Source organism: Gallus gallus, chromosome 3, assembly GCF_016699485.2.
Source record: "Gallus gallus isolate bGalGal1 chromosome 3, bGalGal1.mat.broiler.GRCg7b, whole genome shotgun sequence".
Lineage (NCBI taxonomy): Eukaryota > Metazoa > Chordata > Aves > Galliformes > Phasianidae > Gallus > Gallus gallus.
In genome coordinates, this window is record NC_052534.1 from 108,944,720 (window position 1) to 108,968,754 (window position 24,035).

Genomic DNA, 24,035 nt, shown 5'->3' on the forward strand with positions numbered 1-24,035 from the left:
GTATTCATCATTCATTCTTTCCATACTAAAATGATATCTGCTCTAAAAATCTGCCACAGGGTCATATCTTAGCAACAGTCTGAATAAGTCGCAAGCATGGTCCTGTAAGAATGAACTTTGAAACCACTCATGCTAGTATTTATAACACACCTCTTCATTAAATAGGAATAAATGCTGTCTTATTGACCTTAATCTTAGGCAACAGATTATGTCATTTAGAATCCCTAATGATACCTAAACTTTACTGTGAATGTAGGTGGGAAGGAGCCAAGTTTCTTGTAGGTCTAATCAGCTTGGACCTTGGTGGCTTGGCAAATGGGAACTGAAAATGGCAGAACTTGCCACTTCACAACTAGGTAATATGCAATGAAATCCTGTGATTTGTGAGGTTTCAGACTGGAACTTATTCAAGTTGATGATGATACAAAGATAGTGACTATTAAGTGAATAACATTAATTCTTGATTTTTTGCTTAAGTGCTTCTCTTTGACGAACGTTCATAAAATCCTATCTGAATTCAATTAAATATCATAGGCAGCAGAGACCAAAAGCTTGCAAAATGACCTCTTCTGAGGAGAAAAATTGTACTAGTCCTGAATAATCCTGTGATCAGAAGAAAAAAGAAACACCGCCACCACAACTACAGAAGGACAAAAGTGAAAATCAAATGTACTTAAGGAGGGACAGACCAAATTTCTGTGTGTCCCAGGCACCAATAGTAGCTGGCTGAGGAGGCTTAGGAAATAGTATAACTGCAGAACAACAAGATAAGCTCATCGTGATTCTTTCCCTGAACAGCTGAACCATATGCTGGTGATCTGTGGCTCAAGCACTGCCTTAACCAAATGCTGCGTTTTTATATTCAGTAGCCTTTACCAGATAGTTTTTCCCCCATTAAGTTGTACAATTCAATACATTTGAGCTCGTTTTTGCTATATTCAGCTGGAATGCAGCCTGAAAATGACTTCCAGTGCTCCTCTATCCTGTCTGTATGCTACAAGTTGTGGATGGAGAGGCTATTATGACACATTGCTTGCCCACCCTGCTAGCAGAGGATAAATGTCAAATTAATAGAAAGGGATTCTTAGTAATTCCGTAGGAGGTATTAGCAGGGCTGACCCATGTGCATGATTAAAAGTAGGTTTCAGATCCTGGCTGGAGGCTGATACTGGGATAAGCACTGTCATTCTTGAAGAAAATACACAGAATGAAAACAGGGAAAAAAAGGAGATTCTCTCTGCTGTACCTGCTATGTCCAGAAATAGCAGATAAATGAACCTTTGGATTAATTACAGATGGCACTACCACAGGTTGAGAGGCATACCTCAGACTCCTATGGATGAAGTAGGACAACATCCTTTCTCTGACCCTGGTTTGTGGATGTTCTAACCTATCTGCTAGATGCAGGATGGCTCTCAGAGCCTCCCCTCTTCTGCAGAAGTTGAAAGAGAACACCATTAAAATCCCAGAAACATCCTTCCTCTGTTGCCTTCATTTCTTCAGAGAGCTCGTTCCCTTCCACTGAAGGCTTTTTGTGATATGAATCCTTAAAGGGAAGGAGACAGATATCTGAGAGCCCCGACAGTAGCCAGCTGCCCACGACCCAGGGTGCTCCTGCACCAAGCAGCTTTGGAGGCAGCAGCCAGAGGACAGCCTGTTTGGGAAGCTCCCTGCCCCACATATTGGGTCTTGGTATGAAGGTTTCAGTCCTCCCTTCACAACTGTATCAGCAAAACTTTTCCCTGCAACACTCGAGAACTGGGAATGCCCTAGAGTGTGAGTTGTAAAAATTGATTTGAAAACCTCGTGTAATTTTCATTCCTGTTTTACCTCCATGGATTTTTCTTCTGAGTTTTGTGAACCCTGTGCAAAGCAGTCTCAAAAGCAGACTTAAGCAAGTAGATCATTCTAAGGAACTGTATAAGGATTTTCTCCATCCCTGTAGGTGTTCAAGGCCAGGTTGGATGGGGCCCTGGGCAGCCTGGGCTGGTATTAAATGTGGAGGTTGTTGGCTCTGCCTGTGGTGGGGGGGTTGGAGCTTCATGATCCTTTGGGTCCATTCCAACCCATTCTATAAGGAACATGTATCTAGATAGAAAAGATTTGCCACAAAAAGGTTCAGAGACCTAAAAAGCCAAACTTTTCCCCCCCCCCCCAAATCTTCAAGAAGCACTTCTGTGCTGCACGGATGATGCAGTCCTGGGCACTGCTCTGGAGCAGGGTGTGACCAGATGGACCCAGAGATCCCTTCCACCTCCACCTTGCTGCAATTCTGTGAACCTCAGAAGTACAAACCATTTTCAGCACTGATTTGCTTAATTGCTTTGAAGTCTTATAGTAATTTCAGTCCCCTACCACCAATGGGATCTTTGTCAGACTTCAGTGTCACTCCTTGCTCCCAGTTCTCCCAAGTTTACATAAACAATAACTGTGTTGTAAGCACCACTATATGGTGACGAGAGTATATGAGTAACAAACCCGTTAAACACAAGATCACAAATAAACATGGCATTAAAATACACTTAGAGAATGTTTCTTTAGTCTTACATTTGGCTCCTAATCAAATGCTCTATGGAAACACTGTTTGTATGTATGCGTGTCAACTTTTAATTATAGACATAAATTATATATATGTATATATATAAGCTTTCTTTCCAAAACATAAGTTAAAACACAGTCATTCAGGTGTCAAAAATACAAAATACAACAGCCCAGAACCTTCCTCTTCCTACGAGAAAGCAAACAGTGGCAGAAAAATACCCAAAGCACTAAGAGACAGAACAGCAAATAACACCTTGTCCTCCCAGCACAACTGCCTAAGTTTGCAGTGTGAGCAACACTCACTAAAATGCTCTAAAACCAACAAAATTTTACCAGGACTGAAGACCCAAACAAACACTACACTTCACGTAACCATAGCAATAAGCCCCAAGGTGAGAAAATCCTAATAATCTAATGTTTGTAGCACTGCATAAACTCTATTGGTATCATTGACTATAAGACAATTTTTTTTTTCCATTTGGAAGCTTTTTCCAGCTCCAACAAGAATGATGTAGTATTTGCAGACATAGATAATATGGAGAAACAAGTTCTGTTTACATTCTGTTTACTTCTAACCAATCCAACCATTCCCAAAGACAAATTGCGTTTTCCCAGTATTCCAAACATTCCTGAGCAGTGTGTAATCACAGAAACCATCAAAACCAGCAGGCTTATTTTTACACTGGATAATGGTCACCAACGCTTTGATGCCCAGACAGCTAATTTACATTTGAGACGCTGCTAGTTTAACTAGCTTTGCACTCACCTGGAAACAGTGGATTGATACACAGAACTTAATCCCCCCTCTATTTGGATTCCTAACTTTGGTGAAGCCTCTTTTGCCATACTGAAAAAAAAACACATTGCTCAGAGAATGAACATGCTTTTTGTTCTTGATTGATGTTCCACATACACTCTTTTAAATCTTAGCATCTATCTACACCAAAAGAAGCAGGCGGTCTATAGGGAGCTGGTGTTGACTTTACTGCCTAGTAGATCTCTACATTACAGCACTCTTTTCTTCCCATCATCAAGATCAGGCTGCATGATCAGAACTTCTCTCTCCAGAAAGAACCACCCTGAAAGCAAAAGAACTCTTCCTGACACCCAATGAAACTCCTGTAAATGTGACTTCAATGGTTTTGAACAACAGCAAACAAACCAAAAGCATTTCTCTGTCTCTTAACTAAGAAAGGATCCTCCCCTGGATTGCTTCTCTCTCACTTCTGAGCGCAACAGCAGGCCTAAACAAGTCAGACATTTAAACTTTGAGACAAGTGTAGTGCAGTGAAATTCAGCCCAACTTGTAGCACAGCAGCTTAAGGGAGAAGGAAATCCTGGCCTCTTTCAACGCTGTCTCAATATCTATTGTCCCACAGCATGAACTTCCCTCCTCCCATCTGAGTACCCTACCGAGTCACTTCTCAAATTCAAAACAACTCCTCTTATGTGGCCCAGACACAACTGTACAACTGGCTTACAATGAAGGCTGCAACTATCTAGTCCATACAAGAAAACTTCTTACAATATAAGGTTTTTAAAGGTGTGATTTGTCCATTTGTGTTCTGCCAATGGGATCCATGAGTTCATTTTTGACAGTGCTGGGTAAAGAACAAGGACACTTATTTTCTACCCCCTTTTTTTCAAAACTTTCAGTCTTAAAATGTAAGGCTGTGACTTAGGTTGATGGTGTAAATGATGCAACGGGTACAAGCTGCAATTCTGTATGCAAACCAGGAGGAAATAAACTGATGACAGATCTGTAAGAGTATTTTTAAAGACAGCATTGGGGCATGTGGTCAGTGGGCGTGGTGGTGATGGGTTGGCGGTTGGAGTAGATGATCTTAGAGGTCTTTTCCAGCCTTAATGATTCTATGATTCTACTTTGTAAGCACATATATTTCATAGAATCATACAATGGTCTGGGTTGAAAAGGTCCTCAAAAATCATCTAGTTTCATTCTCCTTGCCGTGGGTAGGGGGGTCACCAACCACTAGACCAGGCTGCCCAGAGCCATGCCTCTTCCCATCCCCAAAATGCAAGCCTTCTCTTTCTCTTCCACTGTTCTTTCTACTTCTCTTTCATCTTCCACTGCCAAAATCTGGCCAGGACACAAGCAGAACAGTCACTGAAAATGCAGAAGATCCCTGCAAGATGAATGTATCCAGAAGATTCCCAAGAGCTATGGAGCCCACTGTGACAAAGATACCAGTATCTGTTTAGTAGAACACCCCTCTAGACTGCGCTATGGGTCCTCCAGTGACTACAGTGGAAGATGACACAATTAGCTGATGTGCAAACACCCAAAACAAATTGGAACATTTTCATCTGCAGCTAAATCTTACCCCAAGGTATATTCTTTCATAGACTGTAGCTGTTAAAATCTGAGGAGGTTGAGTGTTTATAAACTGTGATTCTAAAACTTAATAAGGTAGATTTAGGCACACTACTGTAAGGTTTGGTTAAGGGGATGACTTTTACATCAGATTCTGTCCCGAAATACAGTTTCTGTCAAGGATAATGTGAAATCAGTAAAAACAATCCTTTCTGAAGAAGCAGAAGAACAAGTTTATCATCAGAAAATTATACATCAAGAAAGATGTGCTATGAGAAACAGTGACCTCATGCTTAGAAACATAAAACTTATTAGTTTGTCTTCCGACATGCAGTTTCTATTAAGTATGTGTTGTCTGTACAACAGCACTAATCTTTCCATATGGGCTTTAAATCAAATTCCAGTTTGTTATTGATACACCCTGCATGAACAGATACTCCCTAAAGAGTAATGACCGCACACAGCACTTACACTGGCATAATTTTTGTCAGTGAAATGAGTGCTGTAGTATTAGAAGGCCTCAAAGCTCTTTCTAAATCACTTCCTGCTTATTTTCTTTGTACATCTTTTCCAAATTAGTCCAATGAATTTGAGTCATTCAACACCATCTTTTGGATCCTTGCTGAGCATAAGAGCTCACGTTGGTTTTATTTTCCATTGAATTATGCCACCAAGTTTAAGTTGTCTCAACTGAAAGATGCCAGGTCCTCATCCTAGCTCCAAGGTGAGTTGAGTGAGTAGGAGTGGAGCACACTGTATCCTGCACCTGAACCTTCCATACAATGGCAGGATCTCCTGTCCCAGGCTCACTCCCAAACTTTAGCCAGGATTCCCTTGGGACAGTGCCCGGGTCAAAGTGTGACCACTCAGAACATTTTTCAGATATTCCATATAAATATGGAGTAAGATTTTCGTATTCCAGTACGAACAGATCTTCTTGATCACTATTTAATTTACTACTGCAGATTTAAAGAAAATCACAGAGTTATAGAATCCTTACAGTTCAGAAAGTCCAACTGTCCACCCACCACCAGTATTGACCACTGTGTCAACAGAGAAAGGATTCAGTTGAGGCCTGTGTAACTTTTGTTTGACTAACTCAATGCCCACACCTTAGTGCTGCAATGGAAGTTTTGCCATTATTTGCCTTCCCTATTTCAGCTAATTCTCTGCTGCATGAGTTAATGCTGGATAAATGGTGTTCATGAACATGCTGGGTGTGGAGTCAATTTTTACAGCTTTCAGGGTTTTACATAACTTTCCTTGCTGCAGAGCTACAAACTATTCTTTAATTGAATTAAATACTTAATTGTGCTCATAAATGTGGAGAGAATACACCCTCCCTGCTAAGAAACAGGAACAGATACTGATTTGTAAACTTGGAACCTTCTTGTCCTCAGTTTTGTAATAACACTTCTGAGACTTTTCTTATCGTCAGTTTTGTTGTTACTGGTGTGGAAATTTTGAATCACAGCTAATGTCTGGGGCTCTGAAAGATACAAACAATTGATTTTCCTTAATTCAATACAAGAGTTAAGGTGAGAATCATAGAATCATTAAGGCTGGAATAGACCTCCCCAAGCCCAACCCAACCCACCCCCACCATGCCCACTGACCACATCCCTCAGTGCCACATCTCCATGGTCCTGAAACACCTCCAGTGACCATGACTCCATCACTTTCCTGAGCAGCCTGTGCCAATAAATATATAAATGCCAAGTCTACATTGTAGAAATAACTATGATTGAAACAGAGCAGACTTCCAGAGTATTATTTCTTACATCCCAAGTTGCATTTGGATGTATTTAAGTGTCTAATTAATCATATCTGAACATAATTCAAATGGAGCCATTTAACTTCACTTGAACAAAGGATACATTTCAAACACACCTAATCTTTATTGCCACGTACTGTATAATGCACATAGCGTACTCCATTTCTGTGTGCTTGGTACAGATTTCTCATTAACAGATACATAATAACAGAGCAGGATTGGAAAAATCACATCCACAATGAACTTACAACAGTAGCATGTAGATGTAATTTTTAAATACCTAAAGTGTTTCTGGTGTTTCTCCACTGTTTATTCAAATTTGCAATGTACTGTGAAAACATTAGTAGCTACTGCAACTAAATCATTGCCATATAACATCTGAGCGTTGGAAATATATCCCAAAACTAGCACTCAGAGGGACAGATGAATGGTGTTTCTTTTAACCCCAGGGGAACAAAACTGAAATAGAGTATTCACAGTGTGATGCTCCAAGCAGTCCTTTGGACGCCAGTTCAGATTTCTGAAGGGAATTTGTTTTTTCCTGGTGGGGGAGGTACTGGCACCATAAAACAAATGATAAAAAATGGACTTTTAGAGACTGAGAAAGAAGTCCACTTTGCCATTAAGTTTACTGCAATTTTAAAAGACCTCTGCTTGATTTTAATAACAGGACACTGTGAATTCAGTAAAGGCTCTCATACAAAAATTTAGCAGCACCGGAGTTCCTGTTCACAAAATGCTGCCAAAGCTGCAGCAAGTTTTACATGGACAGGTTCTCTGAGAGGTTCAGAGCAGCAATACAAGGGCGCGAACAGCCAAACCTGCACCTCGACCCAAACTGCAAAATAAGGAAAAATCATAGAATCATAGAATTGGTCAGGTTGGAAAAGACCTTAAAGATCACCAAATCCAATCCCAACCCAACCATCCTACCCTAACTCTAACAGCCTTCCGCTCAGTCATGGCCCTGAGCACCACATCCAAACAGTTGTTAAACACATCCAGGGATGGTGACTCAACCACCTCCCTGGGGAGCCTATTCCAAAATGCAAAGATCTTATTGAACATACACCTTCCCAGTGCTCTGTTCCAAAGTGAAGCAGTTTGAGACCAACCAGTACAATAAGAAACTGTCACTTGTCACAAAGACAGCTTCTATGATCTCCATGTGCACAGTTCAACTACATCTATGAGCCAGAATATTTTATTTCATCTATATCTGTTCTTACCAGGAGGAGCAGCACATCTTTTCATTTTACTGCTATTTTAGGAGGGCAAAATATTCATGGTTTTGGAGTGAGACAGTGGTGCTATCACAGCTTTTGATTTGGTTTGATTCTGTTGGTACAGTTGGCTGATCTGCTACTATTCATTGCTATTACTGCTATTATCATCTGATCAAAATGCACTGACAACATAATCATGTATTATGGAAAAGTAAGGTGGATTTTGTTTTTAATTCCTGCCCTTCATTTTTAAGACAAATTGACTGTCTTTTGTATATTGCTTTTATTACTCTCAGAAATTGTCTCTTTGCTTCAAACTGAAACTGCAGGATGCATCAGTAAGATCTACATCCAGTCCTAAAGGAATGTCCTTTCCTTGTAATGTGACAGCATTAGGGGATGTTTTTCAGGCAAAACTGTAGACCTTTTTCCATCTTTTTTACTGTTTGAAAGTAGCTTGGGGCTTTGCTTACTCCTCTGTGGTACAAACAGAACAGACCTCACAGAACAGCAAATGCTCTCATAAAGTTTTAGATCTAATTCCATAAAATGTGTTTTAAAAAATAAGTATAAATAATATTTGCTTTTTGTCTCATAACTGAAACCATACTGCTAAACAATAATATCCTGTTTAGCCCACAATGACATCAGAAATACATGTTTATCATATGCTCAGGACAACTTGGCATGATTTTGGCCCAAGGCAACATGAAACTGAAATCACTTGCAGTTGTCCGAACCAAGACAATCACTCATGTCTGAGGTAATCGATACCTAAAAGGACCATTGCCTTTAGATCTCAGCTCATGGGTCAAGTATACTAATTCCTTAAAGAACCCTGTTCGAATTTTTTAAGTGTCTATTGGATTTCCTCCCAAACTTAGCATGGATTGAATATAATTGACTGCACAAAGAAAACACGATGCACTACATTAACCCATCCACTGACAACACAGGAGACAAAGTAAGTTCATTAGAACGGCTTTGGTTGGAAGAGACCTCAAAGATCATCACGTTCCAACCCCCTTTGCAGGCAGTGTTGCCAAACTCTAGATGAAGCACTAGATCAGGTTGCCCAGGGCCCCATCCAGCCTGGCCATGAACACCTCCAGGACAGGGAATGCACCACCTCTCTGGGCAGCCTGTTCCAGCAACTACACACCCCCTCAGTGAAAAACACTTCCTTTAGGACTGGATCACATTTTCCACTGTGATTGATTTGTTTCTACCCACCTGAAAGTAACAACAAAGCCCAAAAGAAAAGCAAAGCTGAAGTTTTGGAGTAGGATGTCTCAACCAATGTTTCATGTTTTGTCACAGAATCACAGAATCACAGAATGGCCTGGGTTGGAAGGGCCCTCAAGGATCATGAATCTCCAGCCCCCCTGTCAGACAGGGCCACCAACCTCCCCATTTACTAGACCAGGTTGCTAAGGGCCCCATCCAACCTGGCCTTTTGTCATTGAAAATAAGAAAGAAAATCTATAGTACTGACTTCATATCTGTATATAATTTATGTTTCTATTCCAAAAGTAGATCTTGATTTTTTTTTTTTAACGTGGAAACATATTACTCATGAAATGTAATAAAAGGAAGCAATAGAGCGAATTACTTTTAATATATGTACCCTACAGTTCGTGAATAGTCAAGTGATGAAAACCAAGATGTGTCATCAGCTGAAAGAGAAGCATTTGACAGCAGACAAATAGAAAGTTAGATATGTCCTTGTCTGGCACAAGGAATTTCATACTTCTAGTTCTTGTCTAGTTTTTTGGTCTTCAAAAAAAAAAAAAAAAAAAAAAGGTTGTACTGGAATAACAGAAGAGAACCCAAAGAACAGCAGAAAGTCAATCCCATAACAGTAATTCTAAGCAGGGCTGTTACCTATTTCTGTGCATAAGAGCCCAAAGGATATGCTTGCATTTATGCAAAACAACATTTTACATAAATACATTCGTACAAATGTAAATAAAAGAAACATCAGTTTCTAAAACACAAATAGTGGTTGGGAACAACTGCTCGACAACACTGTTTCTCAGCTGTGGACAAATGGGACTTGTTCCCAACCCAGTTCTTATGGAGAATGAATTCTTGATTAGATTTTCAGTAACTGTAATGGAGAGAAGGAAGGGGAAACATGACTGGGTAAGTCCCAGAAAGAGCAGGATAAAAATCAGGTTATTTCTTCCATAGAATTTTCCACTAAACCTTAAAGTGAAATAGGCAAATATTAAATAGACAAATATTACTGAATGCATCAGCCGCCTCGTCATAGGAAACAAAATCAAACCGAAGTACCCAGCTCTAGTAATGAAAGGGCATAAAAAGCACTCTAAAAATAGCAGCTTTCCAACAGCCATGAATCCTACACCTCTGACTAAAAAAATACGGAAATTGTGTGCAATTGTGAGCAGACACTCTGCACAATTTTGCCCTTGACAACGAGTTGCCCACACAAGGCATGAGCAGGAAATGGGCAAGAAAAGGGGTTGTGGAGCATTCTCCATATCCACTATTGACAGAATTAGCCAGTTCTGGGTAGAAAGAAAATTCAGCTATGGGGACACAAGCCAGTCAATGCCATTTGCCTTCAGAGCCTGAAAATTGGCCCCGGCCCTGATACAGCCTGAAGATTTTTAAAATAGTTCAGAGTAAGTGACATTCAAGAAAATGCTCATTTAATAGACAAAACATAGGGATCAAGAAGGGGACAGACGCTTTAGCAGGGTCTGTCATGATAGAACAAGGACAAATGCTTTCAAGCTCAAAGCGGGTAGATTTAGGTTGGGTATAAGGAAAATGTCTTTTACAGTGAGAGTGGTGAGGCACTGGCACAGGTTGCCTAGTGATGTGGTTGATGTCCCATCCATGGAGACTTTCAAGAGAAGGTTGGATCAAGCCCTGGGCAACCTGATCCAGCCGTGGTGTCCCCGTGCATTGCAGGGGAGTTGGACAAGATGGTCTTTAAAGGTCCCTTCCAACAATAAGGATTCTATGATTCTACCATAAGGCCCACGTGGCAACTTGCTCCCACGCAGGTCTTGTGGTCATATTGCTAGGACTCGGTGAAACCAAGCAAAAGCAGCATCAAAACCATTGTTTCAGAAGCTCCAATGCTAATGCTAATTTTTCAGATGTACGCAGATAAGAAAGTGAGAAGAGCATATATTGAAGTGTGTATGCACAGAATATTTTTCATTTTTATGAAAGCTATGTTATATCAAAAGAATCCTCAATTGCTATTTAAGCATAATTTTCCAATGAGAGAAAGAATGAAAAATAGAAAAAAATTGGAAAAAAATGTCTGTGAAATGTTTTTAAATAGAATCTGCTTTCTACGGGAAGGAAATACAAATAGATGGCAGACAGAAATATCCATAACTCCACTTTCATAATCTTCCCTCTCAGCATGTGTGCTTACATATCAGCAAACATTTGAAGGAATAGGAAAAATATGGAAATAAGATTCCTTTTGACCATCTGGGCAAAAGGAAAAAACATGTAACAACGATACAATATGCAACACAAAGAAAAAGGCAGCAGAACAGCATGATGTATGAAATATTTCAGAGTTTTCTCTGTAGGAGATGGGTATCAGTAAAACATAAGAATTACCTCCATCCGTTCTTGCTTGACATCATCAATCTCATCATCTTCAAACATGGCCAGGAGCTCTCCTGTCTGGTCAATGGAGTTGAGAAAATCCTGAGCAAGCTTCTGCCGTTTGTTGGTGTTGTTGCTGCTGAACTTGTCTACACAAAGAAATGAACAGCAAACATAAAATATTTGGCTACACCAAACATCAAATGATGTCCCTAGAAGGGCCATCTTTTAGACTCAGCAGCACTATGTAGGTTGTTCTTCCTGCCCTCATACACGTTGAGTAACCCAAGGTGATGTCCTGCTGTGTTGCAGAAGCACTTTAGTAGAAAGTCCCATTTAATTTTTACTAGTAAAACCTAATCTTTTTAGCAATCTTGAAAAATCTAGTCTACCAGGTATTGTTATTTCTCACTGAAGAACCCACAGTGGAGAGAGCGGTATGAAAACTCACTAGCAGGACATACCATGTGGGAGTAACACTTTTTCCTCATTTGAATACAGAACAACAGAACACCCAAATTACCTAAAATCTAAAGTGACTCCCAGCACAAACATTAAGATGCAGCTCCACAGGTGATGGGCCACTGCTCAACATAAAGCCTAGTGAACCCTGGGCAAGGTGGTTGTTGTGCTAGGCAGAATAACAGCTATGAATACACAAGACTCACGGAACAAAATTAATGGCTTCAGTTACCAAACCTTGCCAGAAAATGCAATCTCCAACACCAAGATGAACTGTGTTTAGGAAGTATTTCTTGAGCATCTAAATGATTTAGGAAAATTGATTTAACTAGTGGCACAAACATAAGGATTACAAAAATAACAAGCTGTCAAGTAGGAAGCTGCACTTCCCAATTGCTTGCACAAAACAACATACTTTCATCTTTTGTGAAAATATAATGCCACAGGAAATTAAAAGTCAAATGAGTTGACCAAACCTTATCCACACGTTGACCAAGTTAAAGCATGAGGAACAACGTTTACCTAACATCAGCGTGGATGCTCAGAGGAATTAAACACAAAGAATTCATAGTGAGGGGAAACAAATTTCAAAGGCTCTGAGAAAATAAGTAAGTTAAATACAAAAGTGTTGTATGGACGTTGCTGGATACTCCAATAAAAATACAGCAAGATTTTGCTGTAGTGGTGTAAGTCTACACCACCAAATGCAGTGAGACTAATTAGTGCTTTTCTCAGTTCAAAGGGTTTCCCTTTTAAATGCACTGCTGATAAAAACTGCCACGTCTTTATGGAATGGGGAAACAAAAGTGTTTCCCATTCTTGAAATGACAGATTCGAAGTACAAAATGCTAAACGGCACTGAAAGAAGGCCAGGTCATATATCAGTATTAAATGACTTCAGATTATGGTATTTTTTGTAAAACATGTCAAAACCTTTTGGTAATTAGCTAACAAATGTCCATTCAGCTGACAATCTCCCTTGCACATGGCAGCTGACACATTTAAATTACACATGCTGAAATCAATTAGCCCTTTAATCAGCACCAGTTTCTTAGCTTCAACAGTTACAACATTAAACACTGTTACTTATCATTTGGATGGTAGATGGAAAATCTTAACTTCGAAGTAATGCAAATGGAAAAGCAGCAATTTAAAACCGAGTTACTACATCTGAATCTGTAATTTTTGCTTGAATAAATATTAGAGAAGACATTAATACTTCACAGTGAGCTGTTCTGGGCATTTATAAAGTATCAAACACCTCCCAAATTAAGGAAAGCTTTTCTACCTTCAATGAGGTCATCTTCTTCTATGCCTTTCACAATCTTAGATTTGTAGTCACGAAAAAACATGTACTTAAGCAGCCTTCTAAGCTTCTTCTAAGAGAAAAACATACACTAATGTTAGTATTGCATAGAATTATTATTTATTTAGACTAACATTATGACACACAAATACACAAACTGTATAGCATCACATATACACAAACCATAGCATCACAGAATCCATAGAGTTGGAGGGGGCCTTTAAAGGTCATCTAGTCCAACTCCCCTGCAATGAACAGGGACATTCTGTTATGATAATAAATATAATTTTTATAATGTTCATAATTCCTAATTCTGAAGAAAATCCACATATAGCAAGCACATTAAGGTATTTATGTGAGCAGCTTGGTACTTTGTTTGCCCACTCTGAGAAAGCGATGGGTTTCACTTTCAGAAAGGAAAAATTCAGGCTTCAGTAGGGCACTCCAAAATCTTTGCTTTGTTTGGAAATTCATATCTAGGCATATGTACTTCCATGAACTCTGATGTTCATATTAACCACCATTTTCACTATAACATCTCTGGGCACATCAGACTGCATTTGGTTTTCAAGCTTTAAAGTTTTATTTCTTTTGATATGTTTTTAGTCATTTGGTTTTATCCATCAAACAAGAAAAGAAAAACAGAGAAAGGGAGGCAAAAGAATAAGGAATTAGATAAAAATAAATAATAAGAATTTATGAATGATGTTGAAACTTGAAGAGATAAAATGACTTTAACTTTCTTATGGAAAACTAATTTTTTTAATTATTGACATGGTCCACTAAGTTCACACAAAAAGCACATCACATCTCAATGTGGAGATTTTAGTGGGATCAAAATACAGAAAGAATATTAAAAAGAAAAAGGAACGTTAAAAAAATGATAGTTAAATATCGCACTTGCCTCTGAGTTCTCCATAAATAGAAGGAAATATGAATAATTGTTTTTAATAGAAATCAAAAGAATATAAAGGATAAGAATCATAGAATGGTTTGGGTTGGAAGGGACCTTTAAGATCATGTATTGCTCTTGCTATAGGCAGGGAAACTTCGTAAGTAACCTGATTTTCATCCTGCTCTTTCTGATACTTGCCCAGTCACGTTTCCACTTCCTTCTCTTTTTAACACCAGGTAAGGATCCTTTATATTACAGACAATTAAGAAACTGCTTTGAGCTGCAGTGTTTAGTACTCACTCTAAATACTAGTGAAAAAAAAATCTATTCATAATTGAAGTCATTGGAGAAAATAAGAATTTATTAAAATGTTACAGAATTATTGTGCTATATGTAATACAGCTGCAGTACAGCTACACCTTCTAACAAAGCTAATCATGTGTATGGAGGAGCAAACACTTTAAACATGATAAGGAGCTTGCTGTGCAAAACGAGACCATTCTGTCTCATTGCCATACCTTGTCTTTGCGCATAAGGAACAGGAGGTCTTCAGCAGAGATGACTCGAGCTCCTCTCAGCTGAGAAACTTCAGCCGCTTGCTGCAACTAAAATAAACAAACACATTAGCATGGCTGCATCTGTGTTAAAAAAATATATATACCAAGTTTTTCATATACGCTCAGATAATATTTTGCATGGTATTATATAGCTAAATACCAGCTATGCACTTTAGCACAAGCTGAGACTCTCAGAGGTGTCACTCACTCCACTCATTAGGCAAAAAGGGAATAACAGTTTTATGAAGAGACTGAAAAACTTGTGATGAATCTCAAGCAAAAGCTTTTTTGTTTCTATTTAAAATGATTGCTTTTGAGAAGCGCTGCATTGCCTTGTCTTTTTCTCCCTCAAACCATATTTGCCCAGAGAACGAACACAGAATTCTCGCAGGCAATGTAAAAATGCCAAATTCTTGCCATAGCACTTTATCTGGAACTGTGGAAGAATAGTATATTCCTCTCGTAATTTTTTAGAATAACATATACAAATTTCAAACAGCTGATGGAAGTATTTTTGGAAAGAAACTCAGTCTCACACAACTTATCATCAGTGGAAACCATACCCATGTGAAGACGTTTTAGGTATACTCGTATTTTATTTGAGATAAAGAGAATGATTTGATAGTAAAGTTTGACTCTATTGCAGATCCTGCCATTCAGATAGGAAAGGGTTAAAGATGAGATTGAGTTCTAAATGCCACAAGAATGGATGAGATGCAGCCAAAGCAGCAAACCTCTACCATGAAGGCCCCAACAGCTGTGCCTGTGAAAGCCTCAAGCCCCAGAAATGGTGCTAGAAAGGGCAAAAAATCTCTTTAGAAAGGACTAAGGGCATCAGCCTTAGACTGTGCCTTCAGTCAGCACAGGGCTGGTGACCTGGAGCCACTGGGCAGGCACACCTTACATCAGCCCAGCCCAAGAGCACACCAGCTGATGCTCATCAAACTACTGGCCTAAGGAGGCCCAAAGTCACAAAAGGAGCCCAGGAATTCTCTCCTTCTTTGCTGATCTTTGAGGATACTTGGAGACAATGTTGTAGAGGAGGTGGGATAGAAAGGATGCCTCACACCATGGAATATGATGTTTGCTCCAGGTCTAAAAGCACTATCCAGAAGGCTAGATGTAATTGTTTACTGGCTCTTGTACTTGTTTGCTAATTGATAGATCTGTGGACTGTGAGCCCAGAACAAAAGCTATCAAAATGAGACATCTTACACTCCTGATATTAAAACACATACACACCTGTAACATGATCAATAAACAAAAATTTCATTTATTTTGCAATATACTTATATTCTTCTTTCAGAAATGCAAGAATGCACCTGAAAATAATTTAAAGAAATCCTATCCTTCTTACTCACACTAGCAATGGTTTCAGTCAGTATCACTGCCTGAATAAGTATATTATTAATCTGAGCTCCCATGCTGCTATGACTTGAAATAGGTCTATTCAGAAGTTAAAAAGATCAACAAAAACAGTAGCTGTTTCTAATATCCAAAGGAGGAGAGGAGGGAAAAGATTTTTTTTTTTTTTGGAAAGGGCTCAGTGGGCAAAAAATTCAGTCCATAAATCATAATACCGTTCTGCATTAATTTTTTTCCACGCTAATCGCACGCATGCAGAATGCCAAGTGTATCTAGTCTGCACAACACAAAGCATACTGCGTGAAGAGTTTCAGATTTTCCCCTTGAAACACTGCTGGCCCTTGCAGTTACAAAGACCAGAGAGATTTCAGGAATTCAGAAGTCACAGTAACATAATCTCACTTGAAACTCACTTGAAAAATGTAAGAATGTGAAAAATGATAGTTCTATTTTTTTGGCATAAGCAAAACTGTTTCTTATTCTGATTAGTTTGAGGGCACACAGGCTGCTTATATTTCTAACATGAAATAGAAAGAGCTGGATAAAAAATAAAGTTACCAGGAATGAGCCAATATTCATCTCTGGTGTAAATCAATTGCAGCTCATGGATTTATGCCAAGGCTAACTTTGGTCTCACCAAGCTTAAAAGTGCCACAAAGCCTGACCTTAGCATGGCCACAACACAATGCAGTTCCTTCCCATGTCGTATAAAACAACGGCCAAAATGGGTGGCTCAGTTTCTCTAATGCGTGTAGGACCATAACTGCTAGACATCCATTTTCTCATTACAAAATTCAGATCGGTTAATGTCCCCATGTAGCTGAAATAACTTATTTTTCCAAATGATAAATACTTGACAATGTCATTTACAGCAAAGATTGTGTGCGAGCTACTTACGGGAATTCCCAGTGAAGTAAGGGGGATTAAGGACAGGAGGCCAAATTCACGTCCCATTTGCATCTAAGTAAATCCTGAATAACGCTGTTTATTTTAATGGAGTTATTCTGGGCTAAACACGAGATCAAAATCTGGAATAACATTCTCAGTTTCTACCAAAACAATGAAAACTTTATTCTCATATTACCTCAATTTTTGCATCTATTTTATTTTAAGTAATGAACCCACAGCATTTAATTTCTTTGGCTTAAAGAAAGCAAAATAGGAAAATAATTACTTCCTGTACCGTTATAAAATATGGATTATTTATCCAAACAGACCATAATGAGTTCTGCATTGGTACACATATTTACCTGGGAAACCAGGATATGCTCAGGTAAATATGTATCCAGGCCGTTAAAAAAAAATTACGTACCACACAGTCCAGATGGGGGAGAAGATGTATTTATAGTTTTAGCACACACAGAACTGACTCATTCAAACCACAACATGAGCGCTTTGCTATAATTAGCGTTGTAACGAACTGTCTGATTTGACTGTCCCAGAGTTGCCGTTAATATGCAGTAAACCCTGATCCTTAATTTCCAGAGCTGAGGGCCTTGTTCAGCCATCACAGTGGCCATGCTACATGATGGGAGGGATTTCAGGAAGCCATACCGAAGAAGTGATCTATCTTTGAGCACTTGAGCATCCAACATGCCAGAAAAGCAGCTTTCAGCGGCACAACCTCCAAATCCATTGGTCTTCTGCCTTCTGCCGCAGTGAGTCTGCTACCAAGGACCCCACAATGCACGTGCTACAAGGCCAGCCATAACCTTCCCCATCTACTCCTACAGTCACCCTTCTGGAACAATGTAAGAGATATTGAAAGAAGTTCCGACAGTATCCCTTCTCCAAGCCTCAGCCCTCCTCAGCACCAGACACGGACCTCAGAACATAGAATCATAGAATTGCTCAGGTTGGAAAAGACCTTTAAGATCATCAAGTCCAACCACGACCTAACCATCCTACCCTAACTCCAACAACCCTCTGCTGAATCATGTCCCTGAGCACCACAGGGTGGTGGTGGTACACAGCAGCCCATCCACCACACTCCATGGCTTTCCCTAAATTTTTTAATGATTACAGTTATTTACTGAGCACTGGAAAGCATTTTATTTCAGATTATCTGGAAGAACAGTCAGCAATCCAAATCACTTTGCTTCTTGAAGAAAATCAGGCCCTAATGCCAGCAAAGAGTATCTGAGCCCTCGGAGTCTGAATTTATTTTTTATTACAGCCAAATTATGAACCCCTAAAAGTGAAGTTTAAATAACGGAAGTGTTGAAATGACTTTCACTATAGGAGCGCAAATAGCTCTGTTAATAATTAGGAGTTTATGAAAAATAAGTGTATTTTACAATTTTTCACATTACAAAGAAAGCAGTATATACAGTAACTATATGTTAAAGTCTAAGAAGAAATGGCTGGGGAATAATATTTTAAAATGTAATCACTGGTTTAATGACTTTATGAAGTTAACTTTCTTGGCAGGATGAACTGAAGTACGTTAACAGTCACCTTACGGCTATTTTCTTTTTGCAACTTCTGCAAATTATAGATTTGTTGAAAGGAGCATTCATTCTCCTATGACAGAAGCACAGTTCCTTCAATGGCACTGTCTGCTTTTACTCCTAATTATTTTTTCTTCCCCTGCCTCCAAAGTCAACAATCACTGATACCTCTACAAAAACATCTTGATAGACAAAAAGATGGAAAACAAATACATTGTGTTGTGACATAATCCTTCCAGTTAAACTGCACAATGGAGTCAAAACTGGAATGCCTGCATGCCTTCAAACTGCTGAGCATCAAGGATAGCGCTTCAAGATTTTGGTTTTATTCGAGAGGAAAATTAGATTATGCTTCACTTGGCTAAATTTTTATTTATTTATTTATTTATTTATTTGAGTCAGGAAGGCTGTTTTGTTATTAAATATGCATTTAAATGTCTCGTTTTTTCCCATCTTTTCCATATCAAGAGCATGCAACCTCTGAAAATACCAATAGAAATTCTGAGTTTAGTCCAGTGCTGTGAATGCATTCTAAGCAGAATGTCCCAATACTTCCTTGAAGGCAATTAAACATAAGATTAAAACTGTAGATCTTCATCTAAATCTTTCCATAAAGTTTCTCAAATACAACGAGTCTGGCAGCTGAGCATTACAGAGTCCATTAGCTCACTGTCATGGGTAATAATTTAGGATTGCCACTCAAGGGCTCCACAGCATGACTAAATCACCCCAAGCTCTCTAACACATGAAAATTTCACCTGCAGATGAAAAGACAATCAATTTTGTTGTTATTAGGTATCCATTTTCAAATCTAAGGATATTTTACAGAAAAGCATTTAGTGCAACAGCAGGTGATTGTGTGTGACCTCAAGCAGATGAACCTTTGCAACCCATTTTGAGGCTTCACTGGAGTGTTTCATTGATGCACAGTGAATTTTGGTACATGTGGATCATGAGAGTAAGAATATATTCACATCTCATGGCCATTCACTCTCTAAAATTCATGGAGAACTTGTTTTCAAGTATATATGCCATTTGTTTTGTTCACGTCTTCAAAATAAATTTACCTTTGAACATCTGGATCCAGTTCAACTGCCTCGCTTTGCCTTCTGAGGCAATGTCGTGGCTTTGGCTTGCACAGCTCCAGGAGCCCTACAGCTGGGGACTGCAATTGGAGACCCCGTAACCCATTAGAAACATCCAGACACGTATCCCCAAAGGATCTCCAGTAACAAGCAGGTTGTACAAGGGCTCCTGCCCTCTGAAAGCACAAAGAGCATGTCTACGGGTCAGACATGCCATGGCTGCATGACATTCAGGGTGATGAACTGTTGATATAAAATTAGTCTAATGATCACAGTAGAGAACAGCCCTTTCCTCAGCTACCTTCAGACTGAAATTGTGAATGCCTGTAAAGAGTTGGCTATTTTAACTGTACTGTTGCTATCAGAAATTGTGAAAGATTAGAAGGATGGTGAAGTGATATTTTGTTGTTATTCCCATTTGTTTAAATTAAATATGTAGTATAATTTTGATCATCATGATTTCTCTTTACCAATAACCCACATACTTCTTTTGATTATATAAAAATTGGAGGGTTTGGGTGGAGGAGAGTATTTTGGTTTTGTCTTTCACAATGCACACAATTAAATGGAGTGCAAATTGCAAGAGTAGAGAACCCTTTACTTCATTCTTTGGGCTAATACTCTCCATGTTTCAAACAAGAGCCTTCTAAGCATTCAAAAACAAAACAACAAACAAAAACAAAAACAGAGACAAGAACTCTGCCCATGTAATGAAATAGTCCGAAAATGCACTGCAGGAGCTCACCAATGGGTTCACCCTTCTACGAATCTCTGCAGGTGGAAGAAAAAGGCTCTAATAAGAAGACTGATGTGACAAAACTGAATCTTACCAGTTTTTTTTTTTAAGTTATTAAACTTTTATTAAACTATTAATTAAACTATTATTTAAGTTATATTCTATAACTTAAATTTTTATTCAATTTCTATTCAAAGCAAGGTATAAAAACAACACAAGAAGAGGCTAGATTGGATTGGTCATCTTCTGGCTGTATCCTGCAACAACCTCAGAGCAGACTGCAATGACACGTGAGGTCATTCTGCCACAGATGTGCATACACCATTACTTCTGTCCATCTGACTCTCAAGTTCATCAAGGTCTCACTGGGCTGAAGCTCTGTGTTTTGCATTTCAGATGCCCCCCCAATTCACAGCTCCCATCAAATGCTGAGCATGCCCTGCTCATCTACAATCACAGAATCATAGAGTCACCAAAGTTGGAATAGACCTCCAAGATCATCCAGTCCAACTGTCCACCTACCACCAATATTCCCCACTAAACCATGTCTCTTAGTACAACATCTACAGGTTTCTGGAATACCTCCCAGGTTGGTGACTCCACCAGCTCCCTGGGCAGCCTGTTCCAGCACCTGACCACCCCCTTGGAGAAGAAGTATTTTCTAATGTCCAACTTGAATCTCCCCTGATGTAACTTGAGGCCATCTAGCCAGGTCACTGATTCTTACCAATCTCTGAGACCAATCTCTAAGAGACCAAAGTGTGGAAAGATTCAAATTTCACAATGGATTCTGCTTGTTTACTGAGCTCCTTGGCTATAAGGTAACTCGTGCAGTTCGGTAACGACCACAAACTGGGATAGAGGAAAGCTGAATCCCTGTGCTCTCCATATATTCATAGCATATTCCTAGCTGAGCCCCACATCTGTTAACACTGAACCAGTTTTGTTTAAAATATAAACAGGCGCAATTGTTAGAAGAATGATAACTTATTAGTAAAGCCCAACAGCCCAGGCTTTTCTACTGAAAGTGAAGATTTCAATCTATTAGAGACCATATTAAGTAAATTAAATAAAGAAAATGTTTCCAAGTAAATGGTGAAATGAATACTGCTATCTTGATAAAGATGAGCTTTAAAGAAAGGCCACATTATTTTTTTTTTAATCTCTGCTTTCTAAATAGTTTAAACTCCATGTTTCAAATGTCTTGCATTTTCTGTCATACAGGGAAAGAACTTAAGAACAATAACTGCATGTCAAGTTATGTTTCGGGTATGCTTTTTTCTTATTTCAATTCTAATTCCAAAATGAATTTTGTGAACCAACATTTTGCACCTATAATTCTTCTCTCCATGAAACAACAGAAACTTTACTCCTTATAGCAGGCAATGCTGACCAAACCAGGCAAAATTATATCAGTACCATTAAAACTAGAAAGTCTTAAATGCAGACAAGTATTTATACTCACTGAATTATATTTTAATATGGATAAATCCAAGAGCAGCTACACAGGCTTCACTACTTCAAGACCTGGTGTTGTGCTGGAGGTAGCCACTGTGGATGCTCTCCCTTATGGTTGGTGATAACAGGAAGCAAGAAAACTAACTCTGAAACCTCTGTTCTAGGTTTTTATTGTGATAAGGGTGAAAAAAAAATCAGCTCAGGTAACACCATCCATGGGGAACAACGGCATAGTCTTCTGCGTAACTAGCAGGAGTGCAGTGAAACAGGTTTTGTGAAGGGTGACCACTGTACATGTCAAAGATCCATTAACCAACTTGAAATAAAAAAATTCTCATGTCCAAACGTGTTCCAAAATCTGAAAAAAAAACAAAACAAAACAAACAAACAAAAAAAACCCCACTTTTGTATTTCTGAAGATGAACACAGTGGTCTTCCACTTGTTGCTGATGCCTAGGACTACTGCCATGTTCCAGATACTGAGGTTGTTGGTGTGATCCCGCTGTAAATCAGTGGCAGCAAACTTCCCCACATGTAAGTAAATAAATGCTGGGATAATAGAGTGCAATAGAACTTACTACGTTTGTATTCAAACTTTCACAACTATTTTTTTTTTATAGCAGTATCAGTACAGCTATTCCAAGCTGTGAATCTCAACTATAAATATTATTTCCATCAAAGTTACATCTTTCAATGTCTTTTTGCTACAAAATATTTTAAAATAATAGGAATGTGCACTCTTCTTTAGCAATAAACGCATTCACCATTCCTTTAGGGGAAACAAACACAATTTACCTTCCTTGAGGACTGAAAAAAATATTAATTCTCTGATATTTCGTGTATAAACTCAGATTTATTACCAGTTAATTCTATTCCTTTTCTTTCTCCAGTATGCCTACACTATGCAGACCAGCAGAGGTTACGTTATACCCACAGCTTCCTGGCCCTTGGTTTCAAATCCCCAGACAAACCACCATTCAGGATTATTGTTACGCAGTTTCCAACACTGCAAGCAGGAAAGGACTGTTCTCTGTTGATGGAGAGAACATCTAATATAAACAGGCTCCTTTCTCCCATTGCTGTAGAGTAACATTTGCTTCAATCATGCACCCTTATGCTGTCACACAGAAAAATAATCATTGACTTGTATTAGTTTCACCAGGGCACTAAAGAAACACTTTTCCTTTCCACATGACTGCAAATTGGAATCAGGCTTCACAGTTTGTCATAGGGAAAATAAGACATCCATTTACCTATTCTGGGAGATAAAGTGCTCCGAGCAAGGCATGGGCAAAGCCATGGAGGGGCAGGCAGCCATCAGAGAACTGAATACAGAGATGACAAGGCTGAACTGATAGACAAATAAGAAGGAAATATCTTCAAACGCCATAAAATGGAAGACAAAAGCACACTTTATAAAACTAAATCCCATAAAGGACATAAGCAAGACTTGATGGGGCTGTGAGCAACCTGGGCTAGAGGGAGGTGTCCCTGACTATAGCAAGGAGTTGGAACTGGGTGAACTTAAAGGTCCCTTCCAACCCAAACCATCCTATGATATGCTAAGACATTTTTAGTAAAATCTAGACTAACAGGCAGATGGGGAAAAAAGGATTCAGGTTCAAGCAAAATGAAGAATGGCAATATTTGCCAACAGAAAGATCTCAATTTATTCATAATCCTGAAGAGACATGCAGTTACGTTTTTTCTTGTAAAAACTGTCCTACTGATGTAAAAGTCCCTAGGTTAAAAGACTGCACTTGAAATAACTCACATTGTTCTTTCTCCTTAATTTTATTCTCATCTGCTCAAATGCAGACAAGTGTCCATCAAATGGGAGCACGCCATCTTGGGTGGTGACAGCAGCTCAGTGTTCTGGGATTGCTCAGATTAACAGAGACACATAAACACAGGAATGACGACGGGTGTAAGTGGTGTTGGATGACAGACATGCTTTACAGGGCCTTAGGGAAGTTATTCTGCCTGCAGAACTCTGATGGACAGATGTATACCTGGCATGACATACACACAGCATCAAAATAAAAGTAAAACGATAATAGAAAAAAATGTGAAGAACATTTGACTTTAATGCTTTTTCAACCATAATTTATATTTATATGGAATGTATATGGGTATGAATGGGTACCACAAGGTACCCAAAGCTCCTGTAATGCCAGATGAAGAAAAATAATATAGAAATTTATAAAAGCAACAGGCCAAGCCCAAGGTGGATTCATTTTCA

General features: G+C 38.9%; 1 protein-coding gene across 7 annotated transcripts in view; it reads right to left on the bottom strand.

Annotated features, from left to right (window-relative positions):
* The window catches only part of SUPT3H (SPT3 homolog, SAGA and STAGA complex), a 274,262-nt gene that overhangs the window by 80,686 nt on the left and 169,541 nt on the right, over positions 1 to 24,035 (bottom strand). For 5 of the 7 annotated variants that reach the window (NM_001031102.2, XM_040697265.2, XM_046938981.1 and 2 more), the window contains 3 exons: positions 14,661 to 14,747; positions 13,230 to 13,320; positions 11,492 to 11,628 (listed from right to left, as the gene is read on the bottom strand). In NM_001031102.2, coding sequence (NP_001026273.1) covers positions 11,492 to 11,628; positions 13,230 to 13,320; positions 14,661 to 14,747 — 315 coding nt within the window. The remainder of the gene's footprint in view (positions 1 to 11,491; positions 11,629 to 13,229; positions 13,321 to 14,660; positions 14,748 to 24,035) is intronic. The other 2 variants (XM_040697264.2, XM_046938982.1) reach the window with 1 other exon arrangement.